Raw genomic sequence first — 13,583 nt, forward strand, 5'->3', positions numbered from 1 at the left:
CTGGTATGGCGAAGGGAAGGGAGCACCTTTACAAGAGGAAATTTATACCCTGATTTTAGGCAGACAGGGGGAGGTAGAGAGCTTTTCTTGCATCTGCTGTTTTTCAATTGCCTTCAGCTCAATATGATCTTTATGCCAATGTGGCATGTTTTGGAGTAGCATATTCTGATACCCTTCAAATGCATCACTCGTAAAACCTAAATTCATATACCCAAATCTATAATTCTCCACACAAACACCCTTTAGAGAATTAGTAATTATGTCCCATAATTTAATTATTCACTTTGTTCAAGGTCTTGCTCTAGGCATTGTGAACATACTGAAATAAACAAAAATATTCACTCCTTTCAAGCAATTTAATATAATTAGGAAACAAAGTCAGGTATATATATATATATTGTTTAATGTGGCTAAGAGCACAAATCTTGAGATCTGGATTTGGGTCCTGACTATGCTACTTACTAACTGTGCCACTTACATGGTCCTGGGCATGTGACGTAACCTCTATAAGTCTCATTCTCCTTATTTGTAAAATGAAGGAACTACCTAGCTTTCAAGGTTGTTATGAGAATTAAGTGAATGACAGACAGAATTCATTTAGCCCATTGATTGTCCTTGGTAAGCATTCGATAAATACTGATTGTTAATATTAATAACTAGAGTATAAGCAGATGGTGATAAGAGCTCAGTAAGAAGACTATATGTACTCAAGGATACCAAAGTCTATATCTGGTCATCAAAAGAATTGCCCTTCCCATGAAAGAGAGTAATAATATTTGAAGTAGACTTTGGTCAGAATATGAAGGAATCAGAGGAACAATCTTTAAGAATCTCATCTCTTGATCAAACTGGCCAAATGACACCTGAACTGTTATTTACGCTAGCTAACTGTGTTCCATGCTAGATGATTTTTACTTATCTATTTAATCTTCACATTGATCCCGAGAGGTCATCAATACAGTGTCTCATCTAGGTCTGGGGGGTTATTAGTGAGCCTGTATTCAAACTCTGTCTCTGACTGGCCTCTTGGAAGGCCTTAGGGAAGAGCCAGATCCAGAGAGGAGCCACAGCAAATAAGCCTCACCTTCCCCGCTCACTGTCCCTCCTTGTCCCTTGGCAACCATGGCAAAATTGTGTCAGTGGTTTCTTGGGTTGTAAGTCTCTGAGGTTGTTTGTGCCAAAAGGTGAAATGTAGAATGACCCCCACAAAAGCTCCTCTAATTTCTATTTTTTAAAACTATAAATAAGTGTAATATCATTTGTGTCACCATGATATTGTAAATATAAAATAATTAGTTGGAAAAGTCTGTAAAACAAAAGCCCTAGGGGAGAAAATTAAAATTTATTGAAAATGTTTACTTGAGAGTTAACCCTTCAAAGTGAGACGCTTTTCAGGAGAAAATAATCAATACATATATTTTTTCGTACATATTATGTTTTTGACATTGTGCTAGGCAATGTCAGAGGTACAGAAGAATGATAAAACATTGGCCCTGTTCTCAAAAAGCTTGTAATAAGGTAGGGTAGAGGAAATTACTAATGTAAATTGAAGCAGCCAACCAACACATACAAATTTTTCCTTACTAAAAATATTAAAACCAGCCCGGCTGGCGTGGCTCAGCAGTTGAGCACCAACCTATGATCCAGGAGATTGAGGTTTAATTCCCGGGTCAGGGCACCTGTCTGGGTTGGGGGCTTGATCCCCAGTGGGGGCCGTGCAAAAGGCAGCCCATCAATGACTCTCATTATTGACATTTCTATCTCTCTCTCTGCCTCTCCCTTCCTCTCTCTGAAATCAATAAAGATACATTTTTAAAAATTTAACTGTAATAAAAATATTAAAACCACATGATACATTATCTCTGGGCAGTGAGTGGAAGGAAAGAAGAAAACTATATTGGGCTAAGTGATTTCACATGTGATGCCTTGTTTAACCCTCTCAAGCATTCATTGAATTAAGAACTATTTTCTCCATTTTTGTAAATGAGGTTACCGAAACTGATAATGCTAAATGGCTTGTCCGTGGCAACATAAATATATGAACAGGGGCTAAAATTCTAATATCAAATTCTAAATCCCTTACTGTTTTTACCATATTGAGGAAGCCTTTAAGACTGGTCAAAAATGTTCCAGATCTTTCTCCTTCTAGGCGTATGGTGGGATTATACTGCCCCACCCACCTACAGTCAGGTACGGCCTTGTGGCTTGCTCCTGCCAGGGAAAGGTGAGTGGATATGACGTGCATCACTTCTGGGCAGAAGCCTCAAGAGCCAGTGCACACGGCTGACCTGGCATCTCTTTTCTTCTGCGAAAGCGCAGAGCAACATTCAATACAGCAGCTGCTCCATCTCCTCCGTTCCTGGGATGGACAGCGTGGAGCACAGGTGCTGTCCAACCCCCAGTGGACATGTACAATGAGGAATACGTATTTTGACTTTAAGGGCTAAGTTTTGAGCCTATTTATTTTGGCACCTTAACCTAAACAATCCTTACTCATTGGTACTAAAAAGTAAGATGCGATAGAGAGAAACAAGATGGCACGTAGGTAACAGCTGCCCCCGCCGCCTCCCGCAACCACATCAAAATCACAACTAAAATACAGAACCACCGTCACTCAGAGCCTCCTGAGATCCGGCTGCACAGAAGCCCCACAACCAGGGAGCTGAAGGAGCATTGAGACCGGGAGGAGGGGCGGAGACGCGGGCGGATCGGGGCTGAATCCTGGAGACGCAGCCTCGGGCCCACACCCGGTGCCGCAGTTGAAACCCGGGAGGGAATCTCGGCGGCGGAGTTTTCCCGGAGGAGGGAGGGGTCCCAGCCCCACAGCAGGCCCCCAGCCCAGGGCTCTAGGCCGGGAAGAGACGTCCCCACAACTCCGGGCTGTGAAACCAGCGGGGACTGTCCCTGAGGGTCGCGGAGGCTGCGGGAGCCCCAGCAGCTCCTCTTAAAGGGCCCGGCACGGACTCACTCGGACGCTCCCTCTGAGCCCAGCGCCGGGCAGCGGCCGGAAAGGACCCGGGACACTCGGGAGGAACTAACCTGCCTGAGATCCGGGCGAGAGGCGGAGGGGCGGCTTCCTTCCAGGCAGAAGGGCTGACGGGGGGTGTTGCTCCTTTGGCGAGTCCTCCCCACACAGTCCGCAGGCAGTCGCCATATTTGAATCGCCAGCACCTGACTCACACCTTTGGCCCCGCCCCATGATTCCCGGAGGCCCCGCCCCTCCCCACCTGCAGCTCATCCAGGCCATTTCCAGGGGCTTTTCTGTGCAAGTGGCCTCTCGAGCCTCATGCTTAGGACTTTCCTAAAATCCCTCAAACAAGCAGCAGCAGGCCCCATAGGGCTTGATAAGTGCCCCAGGCCTGGCACTAGCGGCAGCTGCATTGGCTCATAGCTTGGCCTCTCCTGGGCACCTCCAAGCCCAGGACAAGTAGCAGCCAACTACGGTTTGCTGTGTAGCTCATGCTGGGTGGCCCTGGGCAAGGCACTGGCACAGGCTGACTTTGCACCTCCCCAGAGGCCCCAGAGACAATGCACCTGGTGGTCAGGCTCGACCACACTGGATTACAACCCTACCACAGCCACGAGTGGCACACTCAAGGGGCGCACTTGGTGAGCACCAAAGCTCCACTGAAGTAAGTCCTGATCCATAGGGGTGTCTCCAGCACAGCAGCTCTCTGGCTGTAGTTGCAGCTGGTCCTCACAGCTGATTGGCCTGGGGGTCAGTTCCTCCCAGGGGCGCCAACAGCAACCAAGGCTCAACTACAACAGGACAGTGCACACAGCACACACAGGGAAGCACCTAGAAGGCCCAGCTCAGGTGACTGGGGAGGCTGAACCACTGGACCCTACAGGACACCTACTACACAAAGCCACTCTACAAATTCCAGGAGACATAGCAGCTCTGTCTAATACACAGAAACAAACACCTGGAGCAGCCAAAATGCAGAGGCAAAGAAACATGTCACAAAGGAAAGAACAGAAGAAATCTCTAGAAAAGGAACTAAATGAAATAGATCCAAGCAAGCTAACAGAAGAGTTCGGAATTTTGTTTATAAGGATGTTTAAGCAGACTGTTAGGGAAATAACTGAGAAAATCGATAACATAATAAAGTACCAATTTGAAATGAAGGCTACAGAAACTGAAATGAAGAATAATTTACAGGGAATCAGCAGTAGAGTAGAGGACGCTGAGAATCAAATCAGCAATTTGGAACATGAGGAAACAAAAAACAGAAGAGCAAAAAAAAAAAGAATCTAGAAATATGAAAATAGTATAAGGAGCCTCTGGGACAACTTCAAGAGGCCCAACATTCATATTATTGGGGTGCCAGAAGAGGCAGAAAGAGACCAAGGAATTGAAAACCTATTTGAAAAAATAATTACAGAAAACTTTCCCTACCTGGGGAAAGAAATCGACTTTCAAGTCCAGGAAGCACAGAGTCCCAAACAAGAGGAACCCAAAGAGGCCACAGCAAGACACATCATCATTAAAATGCCAAAGGTTAAAGACGAAGAGAGAATCTTAAAAGCAGCAAGAGAAAAGCAGTTAGTTACCTACAAGGAAGCCCCCATACGACTGTCAGCTGATTTCTCAACAGAAACCTTGCAGGCCAGAAGGGAGTGGCAAGAAATATTCAGAGTGATGAAAAACATGGAACTGCAACCAAGATTACTCTACCCAGCAAAGCTATCACTTAGAATTGACGGTCAGATAAAGAGCTTCTCAGACAAGGAAAAGCTAAAGAAGTTCATCACCACCAGACCAGCACTACAGGAAATGTTGAAGGGTCTTCTTTCAGAAGAAGCTAATGAACAAAAGAATCTGATGAACTAAATAGATCCAGAGACACTGACACATGCAACAGACGATCATATTTCAGAGGAAAGAGGGAAGGGGGGGTGGAGGATGGGAAGAGATAAACCAAAGAAGTTATACGCATATATGCATAACCCATGGACACAGTCAATAACAGGGTGAAGGCCTGGGAAGGGGGTGGGAGCCAAGTGGAGGGGGTCAATTGGGGGGGAAATGGTATACCTGTAATACTCTCAACAATAAAGATAAATTTAAAAAGTTTAAAAAAAAGAAAGAAAAGAAAAAATAAATAAAATATAGAACCTCAAACAAACAAAAAAATAAAAAATAAGGTGCTATTCTCATTAAATTCCTAAAATATTTAACTTTTGCTTAAGGACCTTAGTGGAGACCAAAAGTGTGGGATGATATGTTATTATTTTTTCTGCAGTAACTTGGAAGTCAGATCATGTGTTTGATGATCTTATAGCTCTAGAAGTTAGAAAATAGAATACAGTAGCATGTACTGGTTACTGCATTTAAATAAATTTGGCAAGGTACTACCAAAGATGACCAGAGCAAAGAACTGGCCAGTTTTCAATCAGGAATGAAAGGGGGGAAAAGATACAGAAATTTGGAGACTTATGGGCTTGGAAGAGGCAACTGCATGGAAAAGCTTTGAGAAATAAAGGCCAAGTAGACCTTAGTTTTGGGACAAAGTTCAAATCCAGGTATGGTAGTCATATTAGTTGTTAAAACCTCAGTGGATTAACATATTATACAGCAAATCCTTTCAGTGAGGAAAAAAAATATGTTGTGTTTACTTCTCCACCAAAGCTTAATAGGCTTAAAGTGCTCACTGGCAGTTAAGTTGGGAAAGAGGTAAGTCGAGAAAGAAAGAACTACAGATGCATCTACTGACACCGGAGCTGTCGGGAATAAAATAGACAAGAAGCTAACCAAATTTTGAAACTGTGAATATGGATTAAGAGAATTGTCACTGAAAAATGGCTCCTGGATTCTTAATCTTCTGCAGGCAGTGAACAAGTTGTAAAACCTGCTCAGTAATCCAAAGCCCTCTTCCGATGTGGCCAAGGAAGATAGTGGCAAAGACAGAGCCCCCAGAGGGTGCAGCCCTAATCACAGAGGACTTGAACTGGTGGGGCCTTCCCGGGGGAACAAAGTTGGACCTGATGGAGGACATTCCTCATCCCCTAGGTAAGAGACTCCCTGGATATCTGTCTAGAATTTCTCCAGAGTAACAATTTTTCTGGTTAAAAAATTAAATAAATAAGTAGGTGCCTAGGATACGTTATCCTTTATTTTAAATCATCTCTGTCTCCCACACATCGCAGAAGGCGAGCTGTTGGGGGACATCCCAGCGCCTCAGGCTTTCTGTGAGTCTGTAACCTGTTCAGCTTCTGTAGCGCTCAGGTCTCCTGTGCTGCTTGTCTTGAATGTTGTAAAGAATTCTGCACCTTAGGTCTCAGTGTCCTTATTTGTCAGTTGAAGAAATCTTTCTAGGTGATTTCTTAAGACACTTTTAATTTTTTTTTAAATCGTAATTCTATTCTCTGCCAATAGTGGACAGTTCTTGAACTTTATCTCGGATTCAGATAATGATCTTCACTGCATCTCCTGGAAACTGAAAAATAGTACCGGCTTGTCTCTCCCTAAGACCACTAACAGGAAAGGCTTGCACTGATGAGGGGCATTAGTCACAGGGTAGATTCTTATGTATTCAGAATGAAGACTTGACCTGGGAGATTGTATGTGAACATTCCTCTTCAAAATATTTAGAAACATGATCACAAGATGCAGAGAACAAATGCCTGGCACAGAAAACAGGAAAACAGAGAAAAGTAACTTCAGTTTCCAGAAAATGCATAAGCTGTTTGCTCTGCCTGGAACATTCCCCCCGTACCTCACCCCTATACCTGTACCATTTCTGCCTGTCCTTCGGCCTACAGAGCAAGCTTCATGTCTAGGAATCCCGGCGTCAGCCCCAAGATTAGGTTAGGTTCCCATAACTCCTGTCCTTTGTTATATCCCTTCCACTCATAACTGTACATTCAGTGTCTATCTTCCTCACTGAGCTCCAAGCCTACAAGGGCGGAGAGTGAGGTTATTATGTTCATCCTGTGCCTAGCACAGTGCCTGGCACTCAGTAGGTGCCCCACGAATATATTTCATGAAGGCCTCTCTGGGTGCCCTCATATTTCATTGCTGTGGAATTATTTCTCTCCCCTGCCACACCACCCTGTACCTGTATTTTATGATGAAAAAGTACACCAAGAATTAGAGAAAGTGTCCCAGTGTTTTTGCCAAAACCATGATCTGTTACATAAGCTGCTCAGGGGGAAAATACTAGTAGAATACTTCAGACAGTAATTCTATTCAATGCAAGAGATTAAAATATGCATACTCAGAAAAAAGCACATCACCTATAACTACAGAGCAAATGCTATCGGATAGCTCTTATTTAAGGAACAGCTCATACTCAGTTTCTGGATTTCTACAACAACCGTTAGAGGGGAAAAGATTTTTAAATTTACACATGGATAATTGAATATGCAGAATACTTCTGAAAACTTAGAAACTTAGAACCATCTACACCCACACAGTCTGCATTCACTTGCCTTTACTATTCCACTATCTTCATCAACAGGACTTCAATAGTCCAGGAAACTCTTGCTCAGAAAATTAAAGTTGCAGATAATTGTATTGGTTATTTCAGAAACATCCAGAAAAAACATTTCAAACTGCTCAGCTTTTCAATAAACAGTTATCAAATGATTATTTATTCTCTGAGACTTTGAAACCCTCATGAAGTGTCCACAGTCTTAACTGTGATTCTCACCCAGTCTTAATCAACCCCCTACACTGAAAGACCCCCCTTAAACCAGACCCCAAAGCTTCATAAATATCCTGACTTCGCCCTCCCTTCCCAGACAGTACTAAGCCTCCTTCAAGGTGCCTTCCCTCACTGCGGTTTGAACAAGCCCAGCTTTATCCACTGGGTGTTTGGGCAGTATTTTCAGGGAGCAAGCATTGGACAAAACTAATAGTGGTTACTTTTGAGGAAGGAACTGAAAGAAAAGATGTAGAAGTTGTTTTTTGTACCATTGAATTTTTACATTGGTATGTCTTATGTATTCCAAAAATAAATTATAAAACAAAACAAAACAAAATTTAAACGTAAAAAATGCAGAAGACACCATTGTGTGCTCTCCTCTCTGACCAGAAGGTGTCATTCCTTGCCTAGGTACTCGCTGCCTCCACTGTCACTCTGGGCTGGGGAAGGGATGACAGGAGGCCTCCGTTACATGGCAGAGGGCCTAAATGGGGATGGAAATGTTGGCTCCTGGAAAGAAAGGCCCAGGATCTCCTCACAATAATAGGTAATATTTATTGAATACTTTCTAAATGCCAAATAATATTTTTAAAACATCTTTCTAAAATGAGTGTAGTATTAACTATACATATTTCAAGTGTGCAACATGATGAATTTTGACTTATGTATGCAACCATAAAACTATTACTGCAATCAAGGTAATAAAGATCACCCCCAAAAGTTTCCTTGTGTTAATTTGTAATTCATTCCTCCCTCCTTCTAGATAAGTTTTTGGGTTGTTTTTTTTTTAATTTATTGATTTGAGAGAGGAAGAGGAAGAGAGAGGGAAAGAAACCTCAATTTGTTATCCCACCTGTTTATGCATCCTTTGGTCGATTCCTGCATGTGCCCTGCCCAGAGGCGAATCCACAACCTTGACGTATCAGGACGACGCTCTAACCAACTGAGCCACCCAGCCAGGGCTAGATAAGCTTTTAAGCACTTTTCGTGGATACTATTATTTCATTCTCACCTTACTCTTTGAGTATTATTACTCCCACTTTACAAAGGGGGAAACTGCGGTGTGGACAAGTTTAATAACTTGCCCTAAGTCAGTCAAGTGGTAGAACACAGGCAGATTTGAAACCATATATACACTGAATCAGCAATTTTCAAGCTGCAGTACATTTACCTCTGAAGTATATGAAGACTTTCTGAAGGCACGAGGGCTTCCTACATCTTCAACTTCTGCATGGACTCTCCCTCTCAGCAACTCACTAAGAATGGGCTGTGTGAGCTGAAGCTTCACGATCAGTCCTCTTTTCCTTTTCTTTCCATTTTACAAAAGGTATAACTTTAATTCATTCCCTGGTGCGTTGTTCTTGTTCTGGGTTTTTTTAAATATTTGAAATACTGTCACTTTATGTAGGTAATAATACAAAATTCTTTTTTTTAAGTCAAGATTTACAATGCTTTCGACCAAATTGAAGAAAGACCTAATCAAACTGAGTACTGAAAATAGATCACTAAGAATGATTTTTGATGAAAGATTATTATATACTTTTTGGCATATAACATGAAAGAGATCAGAAAATTCAGTGACATTGCTAAAGCTAAATGCTTTCTGTTTCTACTCATTTACATGAGTCATATTTCTCAAAGAATGCATCTATAGAAATTAAAAATAGGAATAAAAGTAATCCTGAATCCAATCTCATTCTAGAATAAGTAGTAATCATCTATAGATACATGCACAAATTGGAGAAAAACACACTCGGCTATATCCATCTCATTAGGAACTGTGTTTCTGAGTTTATTTTATATTTTATGTTCAATATTTATTTACCCAAATATGTGGCTGTTTAATTTTTTATTATTAAAATTTGTTCTGTTTTGATTCATTATGTTTATTAATAATTTGATTGTTAAGTGAATCCACAAGAATTCTTGAATATCTTTGAGTCTTATAAAATAAAATCACTTAGCTATTTCAAGTTATATATGTATTTTTGTGGCAGAAAGTTTGATAGGGTAATCACTAACACTTTTAAGCATAAAATACATTAGAAAAAAATTCCATGATGAAAATGGGTGGAAACATGAATTGAAGGGGAAAAAGGAACAATGTAAAAATTCTGACTATTGAACTTATTTGTGTAATTTTTTAATGGATAGGGGGTATCAAGTTGTATGGACTATACATTACACTGGATGATATTTCTTAAGTCACAAGTTTTATTCTTGCCAATATCATAGTATCCAGAAATCATATCCTTTCAACTATTTAAATTTAAGATGAAAATTCTAGATTTTGACTGAAAATACTCAAGGGGATGCATGCTTTTAAAGTTTTCTTTTAGGAGATATGCAATAAAAAATGTGTAAAGTTCATGTTTTCCCTCATATCTGCTTCATGGAAAACAAAACTGGTGGTCCTGATTACTCGATCCAAAATCTCTTTGAGGATTGTTATGGGCTCTGTTGTGTTCCTCCTAAACTCATATGTTGAAGCTCTAACCCCCAATATGATTGCATTTGTAGGTGAGGCCTACGTACTCCCCTAGCTTTTTGTGCTTTCTTCTATCAGTATATTTTGGCACACTGTATTTTAACTGTTAATTTGTTTATTTCTCCCTCCACTAATCTGTGAGCCCCTTAAGGATAAAAACCTCACTTTATTTATCTTCATATTCCCAGGACTGATAAAGTACCAGGCATGTAAGAAATGTATGTATTGAGTACTTACTGTAAGTACTGTAATACCAAGTGTCAATCCTTACAGTCACCTTACATCTGAAGTACTCACAAATGTTTACATTTTAGTAAGTCAAACAATGTAAATTTTCTTATTAACATCCTTTTGTTCAGTGAGTTGATAATTTAAGTCACAAGAATGTTCTTTTTCTCCTATCTGAAGCCCAAACAATACAAGAATAGTTTCTGCAATCATTTAAAGTGTTTTCTACTTAGATACGACTTCTTGTGTCTTGAGGATCACCACCTCCCTCCACTGTAAAAAAAAAAAAAGCAAGTGGGGGGGACTCTCTGGTAGGAGCTACAAATCCAAATGTAATAGAGGGTAGAGCCTTCTCTGAGTGGGAGTAGTGCTGAGTGCCCTCCTTTCTTTAGAGTGCTCTCTGTTCTCTTCCCATGCTCCCTGAGGGGTAAGTCAGGCTTCAGGGTAGCCTTCTTTGGGTGTGTTCCCCATCTTCTCTCATGTAGGAACTCCTAGGAGGCCCAGGGCAGAGTCTTGGGTGGGGGAGACAGAGAATGAATAGTCTGTGTGGCCCTGGGCTCAGGGGAGCATCTCCACATCGTGGACTTACTTTTCCCTGACTCTGTCGTTCAGAGTTTACCATCTTGAAGAGCAATATCAGAGTGTGGACATCTAGGGTAGAGTGTGTAATTATTTAGAGAATCTTCTCTGTTTATATATCACTCACCTTTCCCCCATCCCTTTGCCTCTAAACCTGTTTCCAAAACAAAACCATTGTACCAAAGAAGAGCTTACACCGCAATGGGTTTCCCATGTGCATAGAGCTGGGGAGCAAGCAGGAGAAAAGCGGAGATACCAATCACTGTTTGCCCTGCAGTGATGGCTGGCTGAACATGATCCCTTAATTAGGATTCTTTACTCTGACCCCTCCCTGAATCCTTAACAGGAGTCTGAGGAGTCTGGGTCAAAAGGTTTAAGGGAGAAGCAAAAATGTGCATTTTTTTTAAAGATGATCATCATCTTTAAACAAACTTTGGTATCCACAGAAATATTCACAGAGACAAGTGCACAGATTTTCTTTCCAAGAAAAGAACACTTATTTATTTTTAGTCTACTCCCAAAGCCTTAAATTACATCTTCCCTTAGATTTAACCTCTAGGAAGACATCTTTATCTTCCCTGTATCACTCTCTACCACCATCTCCTCTTTGGAGAGTCCCCTAAATGGCTAAACCACATCTTCTCCCCCAGTGATCTTTCCCACGTGATTCCTCCTTTGTGTGACTATCCCCAGCCCATCTCCCCCAACCCTTTATTTTGGCATCTAAGTATCTGTGAAGTAGTCGGAAGCAGCTGAGCTTCAGGACCTGCTCATCTGTCACTCACTCACTAGACAATCCGAGAAATCAAATTATTTGATAGAATGAGTTCTGCTTTCAGAGGCAGAAGAATGCTGTCCAGTAATGTCAGAGAGGATTCACGTAGTCTCTTTCCAGCTTCTGTCTGAGGAGGGGAAACAAAAAACAGAAGAACACATCATGATACTCAGAAAGTCTTCACAATTATAGAGGAGCTTTTCCCTATTTAAAAAAGCAAAAGAAACCCTCACAAATGTACAAAAATATAATGTAAGTATAATTAGAAAAAATCATTAATTTTCAATCAGATAAAAACACTTTTTTTAAAATCACATAGACCCTCTCACACAAATGGGACTACTAACTTTTTCTGATGTGAACTATGGAGATTATTACTCTCCCTTCAAGTGTTTAGGACAAAAAAGAAAAACCCACTTTCTGTCAAAAATAAGCTCCCAAAAGACAATAACAGTAACTCAGAAGAAGGTTCCCTTAACTTCTGACCACCACCACCCTACCCCAAAAGCCCACCCTCCCCTCTCCCGGGCTTACCTCATTCACAGGGATCAGAATACTGAATTGTTGCCTGTTCATCTGTGAGATGAAATGACATATTTTATTACATCGCAGGCTTCATACATTAGAGAGAAAGTATTTCATAAAAGCTACTGTGTTAGCCCTTTTCAAAGGATCTCTACAGGTTATATTCAGAATTACAGGAAGGTTCCAATCACTGATATTTGCACTCTTATGGTAAATTATTTACCACAGCAAGAATATTAACAGTTAGTCCTTAGAGAACAATGGTCCACCTTTTTCTTTTGGTCTACGGACCACATCCTATAAAATATCTCTAATGCAGAAGACTTCTTAAAATGGCATATAATTGAACTAAAGTATTTTAAGAGATCAGATAATATAATTATATGCTACTTGCCCTGGGAAGGAATATTTGTAAAATTAGGAGAGATATTTTATTTTATATTTCTTTTAATTCTCACCCAAGGATATGCTTTTATTGACTTGAGAGAGAGAGGAAGGGAGAGGGAGAGAGAAACATCCACATGAGAGAGAAACACTGATGGGCTGCCTCCCGCACGGCGCCCTAACCAGGACGGAACCTGAACCTGGGTGTGAGCCCTGCTTGGGAAGTGAACCCACAGGACAGCCCGGTGCTCCAACCAACTGAGCCACACCGGTCAGGGCGGGAGAGATGCTTTAAAGAATGAGGAGAACTCTGCTGGGAGACGCAGGTGAAGCTCAGCCCTCACCTGGGAGGTAGTAATCGTAGACTTTGATGGTTGCTGGTTTCAGGTTGGTGACTAACACACTCTGGCTGATGGTGCAGGTGTAGGTCTGAGTCTCCTTACTGAGCTATGGGGAAGATAGACACAACATCACATTGAAACTAAGGTGGAAATAACAGTCTATGTAATGTGCACGTTAAAGGACTTTGGTCTTCACACAGATTTTCTGAAACCCTCTATCTGTCCCTTCTGCCCTATGCCAGGCTGAAAGGTACTGCCTGCTGACTTTCTGGCTCTTTCTTTTCAGGATCTTACAGCCTCCTGGCCCTTCTGTAAAGTGGTTCCTCATCATTGGTCTACTTGAGGCCATGGCTCCTCCACTAAATTAACTGAAGTGGCCACAGAAGCAGAGACATTTACTCCAACAGCTCTATGCTCCCTACTTGCTTTTTTCTGTTTATCCAGGTCTCTGATCAAATGACGTATGCTCAGGAGGCCTTTCCTGAGCATCTTATTTTAAAATAGTCACATCCTGCTCTACTCCCACCATCACTCTTTATCTCCTTAACCTCGTAGCACTTATTATTGAAATTACTACGGAATGTGTGTGTGCGCATATATATTTATTTTAAAAT

At 41.4% G+C, this 13,583-nt stretch overlaps 1 protein-coding gene and 1 long non-coding RNA gene across 2 annotated transcripts in view; one reads left to right on the forward strand and one right to left on the reverse strand.

The window, feature by feature from the left end:
- LOC107544049 (uncharacterized) overlaps positions 1–8,189 on the forward strand; it is a 17,559-nt gene extending 9,370 nt beyond the window's left edge. Inside the window, exons 2-3 of the long non-coding RNA XR_001603864.2 lie at positions 5,832–6,013; positions 8,061–8,189. This is a non-coding gene — a long non-coding RNA (uncharacterized LOC107544049). The remainder of the gene's footprint in view (positions 1–5,831; positions 6,014–8,060) is intronic.
- Positions 8,190–11,468: 3,279 nt separating this feature from the next.
- Positions 11,469–13,583, reverse strand: part of A2ML1 (alpha-2-macroglobulin like 1) — a 44,012-nt gene continuing 41,897 nt past the window's right edge. The window contains exons 35-37 of the mRNA XM_016221793.2: positions 12,973–13,075; positions 12,254–12,295; positions 11,469–11,846 (exon numbers count right to left, since the gene is read on the reverse strand). Of these exons, the coding sequence (XP_016077279.2) occupies positions 12,255–12,295; positions 12,973–13,075 (144 nt within the window). The 3' untranslated portion in view covers positions 11,469–11,846; position 12,254. The remainder of the gene's footprint in view (positions 11,847–12,253; positions 12,296–12,972; positions 13,076–13,583) is intronic.

This window comes from Miniopterus natalensis, chromosome 2 (genome assembly GCF_054644295.1).
Source record: "Miniopterus natalensis isolate mMinNat1 chromosome 2, mMinNat1.hap1, whole genome shotgun sequence".
NCBI classification, from domain to species: Eukaryota; Metazoa; Chordata; class Mammalia; order Chiroptera; family Miniopteridae; genus Miniopterus; species Miniopterus natalensis.